Source organism: Macaca thibetana, chromosome 14, assembly GCF_024542745.1.
Source record: "Macaca thibetana thibetana isolate TM-01 chromosome 14, ASM2454274v1, whole genome shotgun sequence".
Taxonomy (NCBI): Eukaryota; Metazoa; Chordata; class Mammalia; order Primates; family Cercopithecidae; genus Macaca; species Macaca thibetana.
Window position 1 is genome coordinate 62283486 of NC_065591.1, and position 23476 is coordinate 62306961.

At 39.0% G+C, this 23476-nt stretch overlaps 3 protein-coding genes and 1 pseudogene across 3 annotated transcripts in view; 2 read left to right on the forward strand and 2 right to left on the reverse strand.

The window, feature by feature from the left end:
- The window catches only part of MMP26 (matrix metallopeptidase 26), a 355123-nt gene that overhangs the window by 195218 nt on the left and 136429 nt on the right, over positions 1-23476 (reverse strand). The window lies entirely within an intron of this gene.
- Positions 1-23476, forward strand: part of RHOG (ras homolog family member G) — a 1041648-nt gene that overhangs the window by 138401 nt on the left and 879771 nt on the right. The window lies entirely within an intron of this gene.
- On the forward strand, positions 5046-6121 carry LOC126935121 (olfactory receptor 51S1). Its single transcript, XM_050756329.1, has one exon. It carries the CDS (start codon positions 5116-5118, stop codon positions 6085-6087), a length of 972 nt encoding a protein of 323 aa, XP_050612286.1. The 5' UTR covers positions 5046-5115; the 3' UTR covers positions 6088-6121.
- LOC126936484 (olfactory receptor 51A7-like) lies at positions 17877-18809 on the reverse strand (annotated as a pseudogene).

The following is a 23476-nucleotide window of genomic DNA, read 5'->3' on the forward strand; positions in this document are numbered from 1 at the left end:
CCCCCAGCCTTGCTGCTGCCTTACAGTTTGATCTCAGACTGCTGTGTTAGCAGTGAGCAAGGCTCCGTGGGTGTGGGACCCTCCGAGCCAGGCATGGGATATAATGTCCTGGTGTGCCATTTGCTAAAATCATTGGAAAAGTGCTGTATTAGGGTGGGAGTGTCCCGATTTTCCAGGTACCGTCTATCACAGCTTCCCTTGGCTAAGAAAGGGAATTCCCCGACCCCTTGCACTTCCCAGTGTGAAGCCATGCCCCACACTGCTTCAGCTCACACTCCGTATGCTGCACCCACTGTCCAACAAGCCCCAGTGAGATGAATCCGGTACCTCAGTTGGAAATGCAGAAATCACCCATCTTCTCTGTCACTCATGCTGGGAGCTGTAGACTGGAGCTGTTTCTATTCGGCCATCTTGGAACCCTCCTTATTCAGAGTTTTTATCATGAGTAAGTACATGGTTTGACACATGATTTTCTGTGCCTATTGAGATGACCATGCAATTTTTGTCCTTTTTTCTAATGTTTATTACATTAGTTGATGTTGAAATACAAAACCAACTCTGCACTTAGGCATAAATTCCACAAAACCACAGTGCAGAATTTTTTTATATGTAGCCAAATTTAATTTGCTAATATTAAGAATTCGTATGTCTATTTACTTGAGGAAAATTTGTCAGTGCTATGTTTTTTGTTATGATTTGGCTTTAGAATCAAGATTACACTCTACTTCTGGATTGAGTAGGATTTTATAAAATCCTTCTCTATTTTTAAAGCATTATGAGAAGCATTAGTGATTATTTCTTCTTTTAATATGTGATCTAATTCACCCATGAAATCATCTGGACTTCAGCATTTTTCAGTAGGAAGAGTTTTAATTAGTAATTGACTTTATTTGTTATAGGTCTGTTTAGAATTGCTATTTCTTCTTGAGTCAGTTTTATAATTTTTAGTTTTCTAGGATTTAAAAAAATTTCAGCTAATTGTCTAATAGTGTTATCCCACATTGCATTCCTGATTTTGGTAATTTGCATCTTTTATTTTCTTTTTAAGGCTTGCTAAGGGTTTTTAATTTCTTAATCTTTAGTTATGTCACCTGTACTTATTTTGTTTTTTAATTTTATTCCATTATTTTCAGCTTTATTAAAGTATAATTGACAATTTGAAATTGTCTATATTCAAGGTGTACAATATGATGTTTTGATATATGTATACCTTGTGAAATATTGACCACAATCAAGCCAATTAACATATTTATTACCTCACACAGTTACCATTGTATGTGTGTACATGTTTGTATGTGTGTGTGTGTGTCCAGAGGATACATAAGAGGTTCCCCTTGGCAAATTTTAAGTATACAATATATTATTGTTATCTATAATTGCCATGCTGTACATTAAGCCTCTAACACTTACACATCTTATAACTGTAAGTTTGTATCCTTTGACTCGCATTTCCCTATTTCCCCTACAACCCCTCAAACCCTGATAATCACCTTTCTGTTTTGTTTCTATGAGTTTGACTTTGTTAGAGTTCACACAAAACAGGTCGTGCAGCATTTTTCTTACTGTGTCTGGCTTATTTCACTTGGCATAATGTCATCCATATTTATCCATGCTGTTGCAAATCACAGGTTGTTCTTCTTTTTTAAGGCTGAATATTATATATATCACAATTTTTAACCTCTTCATACATCGATGAACACTTAAGTTGTTTCCATATCTTGGCTATTATGAATAATGCTTCAGTGAACATAGGAGTGAAGGTATCTCTTTGAGATCATGGTTTCATTTCCATTGAATACATATCCAGAAGTGGGAATGCTGAATAATATGGTGGTTTTATTTTCAATTTTTTGAAGAACTTTCATACTATTCTTCATAATGGGTGTACAGATTTCTACTCCTACCAAAAATGTACAAGGGGTCCCTTTTCTCCACATTCTCACCAACACTTATTTAGTTTGGGTATTGATTGTTCTTTGTTTTGTAAATACTTAAAGAGGCTTAGGTTATTGATTTGAGAAATGAACACAGTCTGTATATGACTATTTTAAAAATTATTAAAGCTTATTTTGCCTCCCAGCCGACAGTTCTTCATACAGAAAATCCTATATATGTGCTTGGAAAGAATACACAGTCTGCTATTTTGGAGAGTATTATATAAATGTCGTTTTTGATTCAGAGTGTTTTTCAAAAGATTTCTATTTCCTTGTATATTTTTCCAATTGTTGTATCAATTATTGAGTTTGGAATATTAAAATCTTCAACTATTATTGATAAATTGCTTATCTCACTCTTTAATTTTGCCATTTTTGGTTCATGTATTTTAGGATCTAGTGTTCTTTATATATGCATTTATGATTGTTATATGATATTGGTATAGCCACTCCATCTCTCATGTGTTTTTGTGGGATATATAATTTTCTACCTTCTTACTTTTAACTATTTACTCCTTTGAATCTACGGTATGTCTTTTGTATACAGAATATAATTATAACTTGCTTTTTTATTCTACATAACAATGTGCCTTTTATGACGCATGTTTAGTCCATTCACTTTGCGATTACTGACATGGTTGAAATTTCACCTGTCATTTTGCTATTTGTTTTCTGTTAGTCTTGTGCCTTTTTTTTTGCTCTGCTGTTTTTTCATTGCATTCATTTGTTTAAATGTTTTTGGCAAACCATTTCAATTCATCTCTTGGTTTTTTTACTGTTTTATTAGCAGTTGTTCTATAAATTACAATATGCACATTACTATATAATTTACTTCAGAATAATATTAACTTAATTCCAGTAAAATTCAAAAGTTTTGTTTTAATAAATTTTTAATTCCTCCCCCTTGTTGTGCTGTTATTATAATACGTATACATACATATACAGACACATACATATATAATATATATAATTTACTCAACAATACAGTATTATAATTATCTTTTCATCCAATTCAAACCTGTTAAGGAAATTTAGGGAAAATTAACTAAAATGTGTATAGAGTCCTTCATATTTACCCATATATTGAGTATGTCCAGTACTCTTCATTTCTTCCTATAGATTCCACTTACCATCTGGTTTTATTTTTCAGCCAGAACTCTGTGTTAAATCCCCATCTAGTCTGCTGGTGGACACATTGCCCCAAAGAGGACCAGAACTTCAGGGTAGTGGAGCTGCTGGCCCTCCTTATTTCCTTGCCACCAAAATTGCCATGCTAACTGACAGAGCTCAAAATCACAGAAGCTGCCTCACGAGTGCAGGAACAAAGCTGTGGGATTTCCTTATCTGACCACTGATGATAGAGCTGGAGGCAGCGGAATGAAGCTGCCTTGCCAAAATGCCAGGCGCGTGGCTGTTATTTTCCAAAGTTCAGCAGTTTCAATAAACAAGCTTACATCTCTAATGGATTTCCAGAGTGCCAAAATGGAAGTTATTGACAGCTTGTCAGCTTTATACCTGCTTTGTAGGGGAGAGAATATGTTAGCCTCCTCAATCCATCACACTGGAAATGAATGTCTGTTTCTATTTATTTCTTTTTAAAAGTCTGTGGGATTAAGTTTTTGTTGCATTTATCTTTCTTTTTTAGCTTGAAAGTTATATTTTATTTTAAACGTTAATGTAATGTTTCATAACATACGTATTTGGAATTTTTTAAATAAATGTTTAGGGTTAACTTGTATCTATATCATTACCCCAAAAACAAAACCTGGCAAGCTTTTTATTTTACTTTTCTTTAGATGCCAATTTTCATTGTCTTTTTGTCCAGAATTTCAGTGCCAATCTTTCTGGGTATTTGGGCAGGGAAGAAGATATGACTATGGTGTGTGCCCAGTCCCTCTTGTTAAAATTATAAATAATATTTAGATATTACATGTGAGGAGAGGCTAATTCTCAGGTTTTTATTTTGGGAAATTGATTAATGGTGGCGCCAACAACTGACTTAGGGAACCAAGGAGTGTCTTATTGGTTTTGTTATTGACATAAATTCCTCTTCACTGTTTCCTAACTGATGACTCTGACAGAGGCATTAAGATGTGTCTGTTAAGATCTGCTTTGGATTATTTGAATTTAAATTGCATGGGATATCCAAGGTGAGATGAACCCTAGTAGGATCTGGGAATATATATTAGTAATTCATCAGTTTGTAGACTTGAGTTGATGTCATGAGAGTACATAAGACCATTTAAGAAAGAGGGCCAAGTAAAAATACCTCAAAAATATAAACATACACTTAGATAGAAGAAATAAGTTATAATGTTCAGCAGCCAAGTAGGGTGACTATAGTTAACAACAATGTATTTTATATTTCAAAATGGCTAGTAGACAGAACTTGAAATGTTCCAACATATAAAAATTATAATTACTCAAGGCGATGGATGTCCTAAATACCCTGACTTTATCATTTCACATTCTTTGCATGTAACAAAATACCACATGCACCCCCTTAAATATGTACAATTATTACATTTCAATAAAATAAAAATTTTAAATACCAATGTATAAATCATAGGGACATAGCAAGGTGAACTAAAAGGCTAAATTCTGAAAAGGCAAATTTTTGAAAAAATAAAAAGCAGATCTATAGTAGCCAAAGCTCATTAAGAAATAAATCAAGCTTAGAAAAAATGAATGCCCCTTAATTTAGAAATGAAGGAGTAACTGGGGACTTAGTAAGAACAGTTAAATTGCACCAAAATGTAAATATCTTAAGGCAGTCTAGAAGTCAGACTGTCTGGGGTTGGGAAGAGAAAAAAATATGGATAAATAGACTGTCTCCTTAAGTGTTTTTCATAAAGGAAGGAAAGAAATAGAATAACACTACAGGGAGAGACAAGGTCAAAAAGATGAGAAAAAAATTTAGGAAAAGAAACAGAGCCACAGAGCTATGAGGACAGCTGTAGGAAAACCTCAAACGCAAGGAATGAATGCTGCATATACTATTACGATGGGTGTGTGCCTAGGGAGGTAATGTGTATTTGTGTATGTGTGTGTGTGTGTGTGCATGAGTCGGGGAGTGAAGATGCAGGCTATTTTGGAAAGTTTTATGCAAATTTGGCACACGATTAAGTAAACCTTTCTAATTATTTTTCAGGTTCCAGAGTTCAACGTGGAATTCTGAACTATGTCAACATTACTAACTCAGACAGCCCCAAATAGCAGCACTTCAATGGCCCCCACCTTCTTGCTTGTGGGCATGCCAGGCCTATCAGGTGTACCCTCCTGGTGGACGATGCCCCTCATTGCTGTCTACCTTCTCTCTGCACTGGGAAATGGTACCATCCTCTGGATCATTGCCCTGGAGCCTGCCCTGCACCGCCCAATGCACTTCTTCCTCTTCTTGCTTAGTGTGTCTGATATTGGCTTGGTTACCGCCCTGATGCCCACACTGCTGGGCCTTGCCCTTGCTGATGTTCACACTGTCCCTGCCTCAGCCTGCCTTCTACAGATGTTTTTTGTCCATGTCTTCTCTGTCATGGAGTCCTCTGTCTTGCTTGCCATGTCCATTGATCGGGCACTGGCCATCTGCCGACCTCTCCACTATTCAGCTCTCCTCACCAACGGTGTAATTAGCAAAATCAGCGTGGCCATTGCTTTTAGATGCCTGGGTCTCCATCTGCCCCTGCCATTTCTGCTGGCCTGCATGCCCTACTGCCGCCCACAGGTCCTAACCCATTCTTATTGCTTGCATCCAGATGTGGCTCGTTTGGCCTGCCCAGGAGCTTGGGGTGCAGCCTATAGCCTATCTGTGGTTCTTTCAGTCATGGGTTTGGACCCCCTGCTGATTTTCTTTTCCTATGGCCTGATTGGCAAGGTGTTGCAAGGTGTGGAGTCCAGGGAAGATCGCTGGAAGGCTGGTCAAACCTGTGTTGCCCACCTTTCTGCCGTGCTCCTCTTCTATATTCCTATGATCCTCCTGGCACTGATTAGCCATCTTGAGCTGCCAATCACTCAGCATACCCATACTCTTCTCTCCTATGTCCATTTCCTTCTTCCTCCATTGATAAACCCTATTCTCTATAGTGTCAAGATGAAGGAGATTAGAGAAAGAATACTCAATAGGTTGCAGCCCAGGAAGATGGGTTGTGCTCAGTGAGGAGGATGCCCCTCCATGTTTGGTGGTACAGGGCTCCTGATACTAAAGTTTCTGTGAGAACTCAGTTCACCAAGCATGAAATGATCATTCACGTACTCATAAGTGCATATACATGGATGTGGCTTCCTATCCCTGGAAGTACGCCTGTGTATATTGATGAAAGCTTACAATCCCCAGAGAATGAATGTGATCCACCCACTGGTACATTATATATCAATGACACAGGAAGGGCCAGAGTCCAGATCTTGTCACAACCATCCAAGTGTGTGCCTGTTGTTATTTTATTTTTGTTAATCCTGTCACTATATCTATATTTTAATACGGATAAATCTAGAAGAGTTAATCATCTACATAGCAAAGGAAAAATAAGACAGAAACATTCTTCTCAACTAGATAGAAGATCTTCCATTGGTATTGTACCTCCTTAAGAAGTAAGAATTCTGACCAATCCTTAGGAATTAGATAAATGAGGAAAATGCAAGTAAGTCTCTCATTTAGATTCTTCACACCAAGAGGTAGGTTATTTAACTCTGATCAGGCCAGAAAAAGAAAAGAGGGAATATAATTTTTTTAATTCTTCATTTAGTTTTCAAAATGTTAGTATATTTTTTGAATATATATGTATATTGAATGTTCTCAACACAAAGAAATGAGAAATGTTTGAGACTATGAATATGCTAATTACCCCAATCTGATCACTATACATGACATGCATCAAAACATCACTATGAATATGCATAATTATTGTCAGTTCAAAATGAAATTTAATTTAATTTCTAAAATTTTTGCATATTTCAGAAAAAATAGAATAAATAAGAATAATTTTAAATTATATCTCCCAAACTTAACTATAATTATCTGTTTAGTGAGCACTTATAATGTTTTATATAAATGGAATCTTACAAGTGGCATTTGGAATTATTGGTCTCAATTCTTTACTTCCTAGTAGCAGCAGTATACATTCACACCCACATCAGGAGGAACAAAGTGGATGAATCGTATTTACCATCACTCTCACTTTAGACACATGATTTTCTCTGGCCACTGTGGTCCTCATGACTTGTTTTTGTCAATAGGATGTTAGTGGATGTGATAAAAGCAAGAGCTTCAGTGTGATTTTGCTGCAAGGTTTGATTTCTTGTACTAGGGTAGTGCTTCCCTAGTAGGTACTTCCCCTTGAATCTGGTTTCCAGAAGGAGATACATGATGCAAACCTGAGCCAAATTCAGAGCCTGGAGCCAGGCCCTGGTGCCTGGAGAACTGAAGCAAAGCCAGGAAGTCAAAGCAGCCCAAATGAAGAGGGTCTCTGACAAATAAGATAAATTTAAATGGGGATAAATTAGAGCCAGCTGCATAAATTTGCATAAATAAAGAGGAGCCAAATGTTAATAGCCACCACAATGGGGAAAATGCCTCCTGGGTATTTCAGACCTTCACTGCAGCCCCTCCCACTGCAGGCTTGGAGGCCAAGGAGGGAAAAATGGTTTTGTGAGCCAGGCCCAGGGCCCTGTTGATCTATGCATCCTTGAGACATGGCATCCTGTGTCCCAGCCACTCCAGCTCCAGCCATTGCTAAAAGGAGCCAAGGTACAGCTTGGACTGTTCCTTCAGAGGGTGCAGGTCCCAAGTCATCGCAGCTTCCATGTAGTATTGGGCTGTGGGTATACAGAAGGCAAGAGTTTAGGTTTGGGAGCCTCTACCTAGATTGCAGAGGATGTATGGAAATGCCTGGATGTCCAGGCAGAAGTCTGCTGCAGGGTGGGTGTCCCAACCCAAATCTCATGCTGAATTGTAACTCCCAATGTGGAGAGAGGACCTGGTGGGAGATGATTAAATCATGCTTTTCTCATGATAGTGAGTAACTTCTCATGCTATCTGATGATTTAAAAGTGTGTGGTACTTCCCTCTTCACTCTCTGTCTCTCCTGTCACCATGCGAAGACATGATTGCTTCCTCTTCACCTTCCACCATGATTGTAAGTTTCCTGAGGCCTCCACAGCCATGCCTCTTGTACAGTCTGTGGAACTGTGAGACAATTAAACATCTTTAATTTATAAACCACCCAGTTTCAGATAACTCTTTATAGCAATGTAAGCTTGAACTAATATACCATGAGGATTTCAAATACTATTTTATAACCCATTAATTTAACCTAGTAACAACTTAACACTCTTTGCCTAAACAAGCTAAAAGAAAACCAACAAAAACTGCACCTTAATTTTGTTTCCCCTGCATTTTAATTTTTTTTTCTATTTATGCCTTATTGTACCATCTATGTCTTGAAAAGTTGATGTAGCTATTATTTTTTATTTATTTATTTTTAGACATGCTACTTGGCATAAGAGTAGTTTATACACCACAGTTATAGTGTTATAATATTCTGTGTTTTTCTATGTACTCATTATTGCCAGTGAGTTTTGTATTACTACCTTGACGTGATTATTGCTCATTAATGTCCTGTTCTTTCAGATTGAATAACTCCCTTTAGCATTTCTTTTTGCGTGTGTGTGTGACAGAGTTTTACTCTTGTTGCCCAGGCTGCAGTGCAATGGCATGATCTTGGCTCACCGCAACCTCCACCCTCAAGGTTCAAGTTATTCTCCTGCCTCAGCCTCCTGAGTGGCTGAGATTACAGGCATGCACCACCATGCATGGCTAATTTTTGTATTTTTAGTAGAGATGGGGTTTCTCCATATTGGTCAGGCTGGTCTCAAACTCCCAACCTCAGGTGATCCGCCCATCTCGGCCTCCCAAAGTGCTGGGATTACAGATGTGAGCCACCATGCCTGGCCTAGCATTTCTTATAGAACAGGTCTGGTGTTGAGGAAATCTCTCAACTTTTGTTTGACTAGGAAAGTCTTTATTTCTTCTTCATGTTTTAAGGATATTTTCACTGGATATATTATTCTTGGGTAAAACAACTCTTCCTTCAGCACTTTAATTATGTTATGTCACTCTCTCTTGGCCTGTAAGTTTCAAGTGAAAAGTCTGCTGTCAGATATATTGGTTTCTTTTCTCTTGCAACTTTTAGGATCCTTTCATTATATTTGATTTTGGGGAATTTGATTATTAAATGCCTTGAGGTGTTATTTGGGGGCTTAAATTGATTTGGTATTCCCTAATTTTCTTGTACTTGTATATTGATATCTTTCTCTAGGTTTGGGAAGTTCTCTACTATTCTTTAAATAAACTTTCTAACTATCTCTTTCTAACTATGTCTTTCTCTATCTCCTCTTTAAGACCAATAACTCTTAGAATTGCCCTTTGAGGCTATTTTCTGGATCCTGTAAGTATGCTTTGTTGTTTTTTATTCTTTTTTTTTTTTTTTTGTCTCCTCTGACCGTATATTTTCAAATAACCTGTCTTCATGCTCACTAATTCTTTCTTCTGCTTCATTAATTCTGTGATTAAAGGACTCTAATGCATTCTTCATTATGCCAATCACATTTTTCAGCCCCAGAATTTCTGCTTGATTCTTTGTAAATATTTCAATATCACTGTTAATTTTTTCTGATGTAATTCCGAGTTCCTTCTCTGTGTTATCTTGAATTTCTTTGAGTTTCCTCAACATAGCCATTTTGAATTCTATCTGGAAGGTCACATATCTCTGTTTCTCCAGGATTGGTCCCTGGTGCCTTATTTAGTTTATTTGGTGAGGTCATGTTTTCCTGTACAGTGTTCCTGCTAGTAAATGTTATTCACTGTCTGGTCATTCAAGAATTGTTTATTTATTGTCTTCACTGTCTGGGCTTGTTTGTACCTGTCCTTCTTGGGATGACTTTATAGATATCTCAAGGGACTTGGGTGTTGTGATCTAAGTTGTATCTACTTTAGGGGTAATCCCAAGCCCAGTAATGCTGTGCTTCTTCTAGACTCATAGAAGTACCGCCTTGATGGTCTTGGACAAAATATGGAATATTCTCTGGATTACCAGGCAGACTCTTATTCTCTTCCCCTACTTTATCCCAAACAAATGGAGTATCTCTGTGTTCTGAGCCACATGAATCTAAGGGTGGAGTAACACAAGCACCCCTGTGGCCACCACCAGTATGTCTGTGCTGGGTCAGACCCGAAGCCAGCACAGCACTGGGTCTCACCCAAAGCCTACCGTAACCACTTCCTGGCTACTGTCTTTGTTTGCTCTAGGCCCTGGGGCTCCACAATCTGTAGCTGGCAAAGCCAACCAGGCCTGTGTTCTTCTCTTCAGGAAAGTGAGATTCCCCAGGCCCCAGGTGGGTCCAGAGATGCTGTCCGGGATTTAGGCACTAGGGTCAAAAGCCTTAGAAGTCTACGTGGTGTTCTATTATACTGCAGCTGAGGGGCACTCACATCACAAGATATAGACCTTCCCACTCTCCCTCCACTTTCCAAAGGCAAAGGAACCTCATCCTGTAGCCACCTGCCACTACTGGCCATGCGGAATACTGCCAGAAAACCACAGATGTTCCCATAAGGCCCAAGGGCTCTTAAGTCAGCTTGTGGTGAATACTGCCTGGCCAGGGACTCACCCTTCAGGTCAGTGGGCTCCCCTCTGGCCCAGGGCAGGTCCAGAAACGCCATCCAAGAGTCAAATCCTAGAATGGGGGATCCCAAGAACCCGCTTAGTGCTCTTCAGCCCTGTAGTTGTGCTGCTACCTAAGGTGCAAGAGAAAGTCCCCTTACTCTTCCCTCTGTTTTCCTCAAGCAGAAGGAGTCTCCCCATAGCCAGCACAGCTGGTAATGTGCTGAATCTCACCTGAAGTCAGCAAGTCTCAGAGGCTAACCCAAGGCTTTTGACATAGTACCTGGGTATTGCCGCTTGTTGTTCAGGGCCCAAGGGCTCTTCAGTTAGCAGGTGATAAGTGCTGCCAGGACTAGGTCCTTCCCTTCAAGGCAGCAGGTTCCCTTCTGGCCCAGGATGTGTCTAGAAATGCCATGTGGTAGCTAGGTTCTGGAACAAAGCCTCAGGATTCTGACTGGCGCTCTATTCTGCTACAGCTGAGCTGGCATGCAAGATGAAAGACGAACTCCTCCCACTTTTCTCCCTCCTCTCCTCAAGCAGAAGGAAGGCGTCTCTTTTGGTGCCATAAGCTATGCAGCCTGGGGTTAGGGGAGGCGTGATACCAGCACTCCCTTAGCAGCCTCAGTGTGTCTCGGTAGGTTGCACCCCTCTCTAGTCCACTGTCTCTGGACCAGTTCAGTCCTGGACCAACAGGACTCATCTCAGAGTTGCAATCCTTGTGGCCTAGACTGCCTTTCAAGTTTACCTAAAGACCCAGGTCACTTTGGTCTGTGGTGGTGAGGTTTACAGGAACTCCAGTTTTGACTGCTGGGATCGGCAATTCCCCACTGATTATGGCTGTTTTAAATGTTCCCTCCATGGGTGAGCATCAGCTGAGTTTGGTCCAGTTTTGTTGTTGTTGTTTGTTGTTGTTTTCCTTCTCTAACAAGACAGCACTGAGTTTAATGCATCAGAATTTCATTTCTGATGTCAGTGTGTCTGCTCTCCCTCCCCCAGCACCCAGAGACACTCTCTGCACCACACTGTCATTGCCATTGCCTGGTGACAGGGGCAGTGCAGCATTGGTGATTCACGATAAGTTTTTTTAATCTCTTCAGTGCCTTTTTCAGTGATATGAAACTAAAGCCAGTTATTATAAGGACTCATCAGAATTTTTTGTTTTTAAAAAGGTGTTTCTTGTGGGGACAAGAAAGAGAGATCAGACTGTTACTGTGCCTATATAGAAAGAAGTAGACATAAGAGACTCCATTTTGTTCTGTATTTGAGATGCTGTTAATCTGTGACCCTACCCCCAACCATGTCCTTGCAAGAGACACGTGCTGTGGTGACTCAAGGTTTAACGGATTTGGGCTGTGCAGGGTGTTCTTTGTTAAACAAGTGCCTGAAGGCAGCTTGCTGGTTAAAAGTCATCATCACCATTTTCTTAGTCTCAAGTACCCAGGGACACATACACTGCCTAAGGTCGCAGGGACCTCTGCCTAGGAAAGCTAGGTATTGTCCAAGGTTTCTCCCCATGTGATAGTCTGAAATATGGCCACCTGGGAAGGGAAAGACCTAATCGTCCCCCAGCCTGACACCCATGAAGGGTCTGTGCTGAGGACTAGTATAAGAAGAAAGAAGGCCTCTTGGCAGTTGAGATAGAGAAAAGCATCTGTCTCCTGCCCATCCCTGGGCAATGGAACATCTCCGTGTAAAACCCAATTGTATGTTCTATTTACTGAGAAAGGAGAAAACCACCTTAGAGCTGAAGGTGGGATGTGCTAGCAGCAACACTGCTCTTTATGCACTAAAAAGGTTAATGGAGATGTTTGCATATACGTATCAAGGCACAGCACTTTTCCTTAAACTTATTCATGTCACAGAGATCTTTATTCATATGTCTTACTGCTGACCTTCTCCCTGGGATGATCCTATTATCCTCCCACTTCCCTTGTTCTAAGATGGTAAAGATAATGATCAATAAATACTGAGGGAACTCAGAGACCAGTGCGGGTCCTCTGTATGCTGAGCGCTGGTCCCCTGGGCCCACTTTTCCTTCCTCTATACTTTGTCTCTGTGTCTCATTTCTTTTCTCAAGTCTCCTAACGAGAAACGCCCACAGGTGTGGAGGGGCAGGCCACCCCTTCATTTCTTATGTACAGATGTTAAATCGGTGTCCTTATGGTAGGGGGACAATTGGTGGAGCTTTCTATTCCTACATCTTTTTCTGTCCCTGCCCTCTGAATCTCAATGCCCAGGCTGGAGCACAGTGGCACGATCTTGGTTCACTGCAAGCTCCACCTCCTGGATCCACGCCATTCTCCTGCCTCAGCCTCCCGAGTAGCTGGGACTATAGGCACCTGCCACCACCCCCAGCTAATTTTTTGTGTTTTTAGTAGAGACGGGGTTTCACCATGTTAGCCAGGATGGTCTCCATCTCCTGACCTCGTGATCTGCCTACCTCAGCCTCCCAAAGTTCTGGGATTACAGGTGTGAGCCACTGCACCCAGCTGCCTCCATGTGTTTATAACTGTTAAATTAGGGTAGCAGAAAACTGTCTCTCTTTCCCAGCAGAGCCTCAATTGTTCTTTCCTTGTTCCTGCTCTCTCCTGCACACTGGCCAAATCTATACCAATTCTGTCAGAACCTTCAAGTATATAGTGGTTTTTATTACTTTAATTACATAAAGCAAAATTATTTTACTTTAAGATAAAGTTAGAACTATCTAGTTTTACTTAATTTTGGATTTTTCTAACAGTAAAAATGAGTATCTTTCACATATTATTGATTTTTTTTGTTTCCTCTCCCATGAATAGCCTATTCAAATAATCTTCATCCATTTTTCTATTGGGTTGTTTATATTTTATATATGAGTGGGTGGGTCACACCTATAATCCCAACTCTTTGGAAAACTGAGGCAAGAGAATTGCTTAAGTACAGGAGTTTGAGACTGGCCTGGCCAAAATAAGAATATTCCATCTCTTCAAAATATTTAAAAAATAAATAGTCATTCATGGTGACAGGTGCTTATAGTCCCAGCTACTAGGGACTCTGAAGTGGGAGGTTCACTTGAGCCCAGGAGGTTGAGGCTGCAATGAGGCATGGTTTCACCACTGCACTCCCGCATGGACAACAGAACAAGACCTTGTCTCAAAAATAAATAAATGTTAGGTTGGTGCAAATGTAATTGCAGTTTTTGCCATTAAAAGTAACGACAAAACAGCAAGTACGTTTGCACCAACCTAATAAATAAACAAATAAATAAACAAACAAATAAATATTTCCCAAACATTTTTGTTTTATGCCTTTCCCAATCTGTTATTTGTCTTTGATCTTGTTTGCTGATCAACTCTCAAGCAAATACAGGTAGTATTATTTAAACAAATTTAAATTTAGTTTCCTTTATACTTTTTGTGTTTCATATATTGCTTTAAAAAAGAGGTCTTTGGCTGCACACGGTGGCTTACACCTGTAATCCCAGCACTTTGGGAGGCTGAGGCGGGCGGATCACAGGGTCAGGAGTTTGAGACCAGCCTGGCCAGTATGGTGAAACCCCGTCTCTACTAACAACACACACAAAAAAAACTAGTCGGGCATGGTGGTGCACGCCTGTAGTCTCAGCTACTTAGGAGGCTGAGGCAGGAGAATCGCTTGAACCCAGGAGGTGGAAGCTGCAGTGGGCAGAGATTGCACCACTGCACTCCAGCCTGGGTGACAGGGCAAGACTCCATCTAAAAAAAAAAAAAAAAAATCTTTGATTCCAGGCATTCAATGCACAATGTCTTATACTATTTTCTAAAATTGTTACAATGGTTTTTACTTCTAAATTTTTCTGTTAGAAGTTTAAATTTTTATTAATCAAGGTGGATATTTACTAATGGCAGAATTACCTGTTAAATACATTCCTTTTCCCACTGAAATAAAATACTATGCATATCATATTATAAATTATATGTATATATAATATAGTGTATATATATAATATACAATGTATATCTGTGTGTATATATAAGTATACACAGTGTACTAACACTCTTTTACTGTATACCGATCAAAAAATCTCAGGTGCTCACCACACAGCATGTATTATAATGCTTGCTGGTCGTTAGGTTATGTAGGTATATGCATTTTGCTTTGAGGATCTTTTTATGAATGACGACATATCACTTATTTATTATAGCTTTATAGTGTGATTTACTTAATGTGTGATGTAAAACAAACCCCATCTCGCAAAACAAATGAAAGCTTTGGATTTCTAGGAAGTGTTAAATTATATTTACAGGTTAAATGTAAGAAAATAAACATTAGTGATAAGTTTTCACATGCAAGAGTATATGATAAGTGTTTCATTAACGGTTTTTTCCATTTTCCAATAAAATTAGTTGCTTAAGTTAAATATATTTATATGTATTTTATAAATGTATGTCTTTTGTTCCTATCATAAGTAAAGCAGTTCTTATCTTACAGTAAAATGTCTGTATCATAATGTAGGAACATAGAGATATTCAATAAACGATGTAGAACTAATAAAAAAAAGTAACTATATTTAAACTTTGTATGCATGATTAATCAGAAGAAAGAGCTTTACAGCTGGAAGTTTCTTTAATCTTCTTCCAACTCCACCTCATTTCATAGACAGAAAACTGCAACTTTGGCCTGTGGAAAGCACCTTTGAATGGTCCTTTATAAGTCAGTGGTAGGTATTGAACTGAAAACCAACTCCTCTGGCTACCTCCATGTGTTTATTACTCTGCTAAATCAGGGTAGTAGAAAACTGTCTCTCTTTCACAGCAGAGCCTCAGTTGCTCTCTCCTTTTTCCTACTGTCTCCTATACACTGGCCAAATCCACACCAATTCTGTCAAAACCTTCAACTATATAGTGCTTGTTATTAATACCCCTGGCCAGTCTAGGGTCCTATTCTCCCTCTGCAAATCACATTAACTTGGCTGATAAGTTAAGGGGAAAAAATTTCTTAACAGCACACAGAGGGGAGAGAGTATTAACAAGTACAGTTACAAATGTGACAGTGATACACAGAAGGTGGATAAAACTGCAGATCAGGAAAAGCTTTGCAAAAGCTAAATCTCTGGGTTGATCTACTTGTTAAACAAAGTTCTCCAGGATAGCAACCAGAATGTTATTCTGTATGTGTGTGTGTGTGTGTGTGTTTATACGTGTGTGTGTGTATGTGTGTGTGTCAAAAAGAGAGAGGAAGAGAGAGAGAGTGGGGGAGGGGGATATTGAGAATTCATAAGAGGGATCATAAGCTCAAATGTCTAGAGGAGCCAAGGAAATACTATAAGTTTATAAAACAAGTACATAGTCACACTGTTAGCAGTGGGATCTTTATTAACTAAGAGGCTAACGACCTCTCAGGGGTTGCCTACTGAATGTTGGAATGTTTCAATGGGGGAATATAGGTCTACTATTTCCATGTCTTTCCATACTTAAGATAATTTATGTGTATGTGTATATATATACAAAATCATCCAAACACTGCCATGTCCAAACAAACCTGTCTGAAGACCATATTGAGATCTTAGAGCTTTTAAACACATTAACTTATTTAATCCCTGGAATGTATGGACAAATAATTATGTTCTTAATTTAAAAGTACATATGAAATATATCATAATACATAGGAAGTAATTTTCTCAATACCGCAAAGCCAGGAAATGACAGAGCTGAAACCAGAGAACCTGTTCCTGACTGAGTCCCTAGTTTTTCCATTCATTTGATCTCCTCCCTGGCAGGGCTGAGCTATCACAGTAAAGAGTTTAGAGGACACGTAACTCTGATGGGGTTTATTTACTTCTCCTTCTGTGGGTTCGCTTCTAAATTCCTAAATTCTCAGCCTGGAGTTATACTACATCTTATTCTTTAGGAGTGATCCTGGACCCTGATGTACTAAATAAGGATCGCACAGTCCTAGTGACTCCTAAAGTTTCCTTGTTGACCCTTTCTCATTAGGAGATCATTGGAGCCCTTTGGTCTGGCTCCATTCCCAATGCCTTAAAGTGAGAAGTGAGAGTAGGGAGGCTCAGGTATTAAAGTTATTGTTAATTGAGTGTCTGTTTGGCCACAGTGGTGCAGATTCTGTGCTGTCATTATTGATGAACAGTAATACGGGGCTCCCCTCAATTCAGAAGGCAGCATCAAAGGGAAGAATCCACATCTCATGAACCTCCTTATGTATCTGTAATGTTAACTTCTTACTGTGAGGCATGCAAAGGAGAGAGTGCTATCTTGAGCCTAGATGATGACTGCTCTGATGCACCCTAGAATTTTTACCCCAGAAAAACCTGAGGGACCTGGCTTCAGGATGCTACCTCTTTTTCTTTAGACTATTTTTTTTAGTTCAAATTGATATATTAATAGATCTATCAAGCACATACCATCAACAGAGTACTTTGTTGTCAAGAGAGTTAAAGTTGAATAATTTGTAGCTCTTGTCCTGTGGAAATTTACAATATAGTTAGTGAGAGAGATATATGCATCATGGTGGAAATACATATGGGCCTGCAACCATTGAGCATCAAAGTTTCAACCCCTTATATTTACTATAAACATTGTCAAGTGCCATGACCCTTCTATAACTTCCTCCCCAAATTGACTTCCACCAAAATTTGCTTCACCAAATGACATAGTCTCTGTGTTTCCCTTTCACATGACCCGAGAAAAGTTCCTTAAACACTAACCTACATGCCAGTCACCTGAGATCTTGCTACAGTGCAGATTTCAGCTCAACAGGCTTGCAGCAGGACATGAGATTCTGCAGCAATTTTAACAATTTTCTAAGTAATGCTGTTACTGCCAGTCAGCAGACCACACTTTGAATAGCAAAGTAAAGAACATACTTAGACAAACACAGACACTTTATAAAGAGTTTAATGTAAATCACAATGAAAATAAAATAAAAGGAGGTAAATATCAAGATGTTAAATAGTACCAGAATTTTGTAGGGCTCTCCCAGTCACAGTTCAGGGCTACTTTTCCTAACTTCTCATTAGAACATTTGCAAGAGTTTTGCTCTTCCTTCTTGTGTCTGAGAATTCATGTTATCAATCACCCAAAGAATAACAAAATAATTCATAACATGTTTATGAAATATAAGCCTCTTCTTTATCAAAAGTAGAAAAGCTGTGGTATATTAGATATTCATTAGGGATTAGTTGATTGACCAATTAATTAATACATCTAATTGTAAAGCTATGAAGTAAATAGAACCATTTCCTATTTGAATGAAACACTTTCCTTCTCCTAAGAAAATGTATTGTGAAAAAAATAGAATTTCCACCTTTGCCCCATTATTTAGGCTTCAGAGCCAAGTTTTCCAGGACCTTTACCCTAATCTGCCAAGTTTTTACACAATACACAATGGGATTCATCAAGGGTGGTACCAGCAAGAATGCATCTGCTCTCAGAATCGTAGCTAAAGGGGATTTATGCTTAGCAAAGCGATGCATGATAGCCAAGGTGATGATGGGCACATAGAAGATGAGTAGAGCACAGACGTGAGACACACAGGTGTTAATTGCACCCCCACGGGATGCAATTCCCAACACAGTCTTCAGGATGAACACATAGGAAATAGCAATAAAAACACTGTCTGACATCATGCAGAGCACAACGAACAAACCATAGTAAAAGTTAACCCTATTGTCAGAGCAGGCCAGCTTCATTACATCCTAGTGAAGGCAGTAGGAGTGGGATAAAAGGTGTCTATTACAGTATCTGAGTCTCTTTAAAGTAAAAGGAAGGGGTAGCACTAGGAGAATGCTTTTAATAGCAAACACTAGTCCAATTTGCAAAACCCTGATGCTGGTGAGAATAGAGCTATATCTTAGGGGGTTGCGAATGGCTATGAAGCGATCAAAGGACATGATTAGGAGGACTGAAGACTCCATGTCTGCGAATCCATGGATGAAGAATTCCTGGACAATGCATGCATCAACAGAAATCCCCCATGTTGTTGAACAAGAAGTTCTCAGCATAGTGGATAGGGAGGAGAAAGACAGGCCCAGGTCAGACAGGGCCAGCATGGAGGGGAAATAGTACATGGGCTCTTGCAGGGAATGCTCTCTTCTGATAACAAATAGGATGGTGCAGTTGCCCAGCATGGCCATGAGGTACATAAGGCAGATGGGGATAGAGATCCAAATGTGTGCATGCTCAAGTCCTGGTATCCCAATCAACAGTAATGTGGAGACTTCAACTTCTGAGGTGTGGAGCAGAAACATCACAGATAGGTCACTAGCTTATCTGCTCCAAGGCCTAAAGTAAGATGCACAATAGACAAAAATTTTTAATTGTATTTGCTGAATATATTTAAGTTCAGTTGTTGGTTAAATTAAATATAGCTCAAACTTAGGTGTCAAGAAATAGCATAATATATATTTTCCTATGTAAAGAAAACAATGGAAAATATTTAAACAGGTTCTTCACAGGATTCATTTAAAACTTTTATGTTATTTTTCTATCTTTAATCCCTGATATATTTCTGAATAATTTTCTAGCTAGAAAGAAAGTGCTTTGATACCCACTTTTTTTGAAATCCTCCCTTTTTGAGATTTTTGCTTCAATTAAACTAAGTGGAATATGTTACAATCTACTGTCATGTGTGTGGTCAATGGTCATGTACTCACACAAACCAAAGATGCATGCTGTAGTAACAGCACTTAGGGGAGGCCTGAATCTTATCTTATTGATCTTGGTACATGACTGTGAAAATATATAGAATTGGTCTACGACAGAGGTTGGCGAACTGTAATGCAGTCAAACTCAGCCCATGGCCTGTTTTATACAACATGTGGGATTTTTCTATTTTTAAAGGATATTATTAAAATAAAAAACAAGAGAATACAAAGCATATGTGGTAGGGATGATAAGTTCCTGAAAATTATACACATTGTAAAATGATTCACTTTTCGGGTATTCACAGAAAAAGATAGGCTCAAAACCTCAGAGCGATCTTCAAGTCTGGTAGCAAACACCGTTTGCCAGATCTTGACAGTAGCCTGAGGCAGGGCAGTGTGAGTAAGCACAGCACCTCAGTGACCGGAGGAGGAAGAGCTCCTCTGACCCAGCTCTCATGACTTAGATGGCTAGTGACAGCAAGAGACTACCTTAAGTGGTGCAGAGAGGATGGCCATGTGTGATCATTTGTCCTTTCATGGAACGTCTCCGAGCATGTCTTGGCAAGGGTAAAGAGGAGGTTGCATTCAGCTAGAAGAAACTAGAAAGTGGTGGATAAAAATAGAAAGTAGTGAAGGAAAGGGGAAATAGTAGCTATTCTATATGCTGCAAAAAAAATTTAAGGACCTTTGCCTCATGTTGACCTGAGTTAGGAGCTATGAGGCAGGCTTAGTGTTATATGTGACCAACGCTTCCTTGTTATGCATCCCATAACACAGATGCCATTTGTATGTGTTTAAAGTACTCGCCACCTTACAGTGCAACTGCTACTGGCCCTGCTCAGAATGGTCATAGCTCTTGTCTTTGTCTGTTCATGGATTCTTTTTTCCTACTGCACTTGGCTTCTCTGTGTCTACCCTTCAGAATGGTGACCAGTGCAGGTGTCTGTCTCTGGAATTTGGGTTTGATACTGTTCATACTCCTAGCGTCAGCATTAGTGACACTTCGGGTAACTTTCCTTTCAAGAGCTGTAGAATAAAAAGCTCCAGTGGTGTGGCTAACAACCTGTCCTTGTCAGAGGAGCAGAATTCTGACAGAGAAAAAAGTGATAACACAACATCCCTCTCCCTTCAATGAATCCCCTCAAAATGGGCCATTCCCAAGGTTTCATGCCTGAGGCCTTTGTTGACAAGCTTCCAACCTAACTCCGGTAACTCCATAAATGAGTCACTACTGGCAACATTGCTGTATTCAACTGTATTCATCACGTAGATACAAGTAAGTACCCCATGCTACATAAGGACACTAGTCTTTTCAGCCATAAACCTTGTCCAAAATGTACCTTGATCTCTTAGGTTGAACACCCATGAAACATTTTTACCTCCATTCTTCTGAAAGATATAGGGTTGTCTACAAAACTACAGTGTTTTCATTGGAAAAGATAAAACCATCCTAAGGAAATTCAATTTCTTTCACCAGAACACTTACCAGGCTTCTAGCTACCTAATTCCAGACCAAGAATGGGAAGCCTTCAGATCCTACAGCTGCTGCAGCTTCTCTGTTCCAGCACTCTGTCGGGAATCTGCACCTTTGTTTATATCCTCATACTCTTTGTTAGCAGAGGAATGTCCTCTTGAGAATTAATAGACATCTAGTCCCCTGGGAACAATGACTTTTGTTTTGATTTTGCTTTGATTTGTCTCATAAATGTCTTTCAATAATGAGCTCTCCTAAGTGAGCAGGCTCTGAATCACAGTGAAGGCTTTAACTGATGTGATCCTGTTTCCACACAGGTGCAGGATTTGGGGACAGTCACTCTAAGGCATTATCAAAGACAGCCCAAATCCAGCAATGGCTCTATCTAAGATTCAGTGTATACCTTAAAAGGCTCAACATAAGCCAGTCACAGAGGTCAGAGACAGGCAGACTTGAGGTGGAATCCTGCCCGCAAATGTGTTGTGTTTGGTCATCACAATGTCTAAATAGATTTGTAATGTGATGGCTTTAGGTAGGTGACAAGGTCTCTAATTTATCATAGGCTCCCTCTTTCTGCATTGTCTTATATCTAGCCCCGTAACATTTATTGGTCCTCAAAGGCACTTAATCTCACAAAACAAAAAGTAATACCCAGGGTTACAACATGCTTAATAACTCAGACCCTCACATTCAGAAGAGAAATTGTTCAGCCCACTACCTTTGAAAATTAGAAATAAATAAATTGTATAATTCTGCTGGTATGTTGTGCAGGGGCATATGATTTTCAGATAAAGAAAACAGAGCATAAGATTTAGTAAAATACTATTGGCCTGAAACAAAGTATATCAGATAAATGAACCAACTTAGACAGCCAACAATGATGACTTCATCTTCAGGTTAATACAAGAGGTGATGTGATGGAGTTGGGGGCTGTCGTCATCAGTTAGGGCAGGCAGAAAATTGGAGAAAAGAATCCAGTAAACTAGCAGACTGATACTATAACATGGGCCTAGTTGCTTAACACCTCTGAAGATTTGCTCATTTGTAGAGCTTTGATAAAGCTGTGAACCCTACTTAAGGTCAGAATTTTCTGGTATTTAGTAGCCTTTTACTACAAAATCATGCCAGTAGAAATATAGTCAGGATTATGATACCTAATATTCTGCCTTCAGGAAAATATCAGTCCTAGTTAAACACTGTATTATTTTCCTAAAGCCTTAGGTCCCCTAGACTCAAGGCTTCACTAGACTTGGGCAGATGCAGCCCTGGCACTCCAGGGCAGGAGGGTGACTGAAACCAGATTTGTTAGGCCCTGAATACATTTAGAACTGGTTGCTGAGGATGACAGACAAAAGCGATACAGAATATCCTCTGAAATGGTCCTCTTTATTATTACTGGACCAGAACAAAATAACCATGAAGGCCTACAGTAATTCTAGCCAATATATTCAGCCTAGGTTTCTCAACTTATTGCCCTGGCATTTGTAAAGGAAAAATTGCAGCTGTTATGAAAATATAATGAATGCCTAGAAAAGGGGGCACATAAATGTCGAACCAAGAGAGCATTGCACACCTAGTTAGATTATCCTAACTAGAGAAGATAATCCTAAAGGATTCTGTTCATTCAAACTTTAATCTTTATTCAAACCTCCACCCATTAGGAAAACACGTTTTCTGATATTTAAAAAAAAAAAAAAAAAAATCTCCCCCCGCTTTCTAAAATAAATAGTACAAGTAAACTTTCTTCCTTTCCCCATCAATTCTTATGTTACCTACCACAAACAGCATATCTATTGCCGTCATCTTTCATTTATTTGATATGTATTTCCTGATGACCTATTATGAACAATGTATTGTTTCCAACTACTGAGAAACACAGGTGACCAAAATAGATGCATTGCTTTTATTGAGCTTATAGTTCAGAGGACAACTATGGATCACCAGTGAGTGGGATAATCAATACAAGAAGCTTTCAGAAACTTTCAGAGGTAAACTTCCAGAAAACCTTGAACCTAAACCTAGAGCAGTTTTTAGCAGGTAATGAGGAGCACCTCTTCAGTCTACACTGGCTTCGAAAAATGAGGAGCACTAGTTCCTCACATTCCTATTCTCATACACAGATAGGAGACATAATTCAATTTGATTTTTCACATTCGGAAAAAAATGTATATTTTAACTAGAGTATTACCAAAAGGAGTGCAAGTTTCTAATGTTGATGTATTTTTTCCAGCATCAGGCCAGAATCATAATGGAATCATATAGCTCATGTTTGCCTTATGGTAGATCCTTCTGTTACTTCCTGACATGTATCTACATCATTTTGAGTGGAAAATTAATTGGTCTTCAGATCTAGAAAAGGCTACAGGGTCACCAGGTCAAAAAAGCAACTAGAACTATGAAAAAATTACAAGTTTGTTTTTGTTTTGTTGTGGGTTTTTTTGTTTGTTTGTTTGTTATTTTTTTTAGGGAACAAAACAATTAGAACTCTCACTTGGAAAGGCTAAATTTAGGTGATTTTTAAGAAAAAAATGAAATAAAATCTATTATCTTTCTTCTATTTTTTATCCGATTTGACTTGCTGCCCTAGCTCTTCCTCCTCCATTTCTGCTTTCCTTTACTTCTCCTTTTTATTTATTGTTAATAACAATAAATAAATAATAATATTATTGCTAATATCATCATTTTAACATAAAAGGGTGTAAACTTAGTAATAATAAATATTTCCTGCAGAAAGATTTTTCTCTCAGCAGCCTTCCTGAGACCACTTCTGTATACTTTATGTGCTCATAGCACTTTC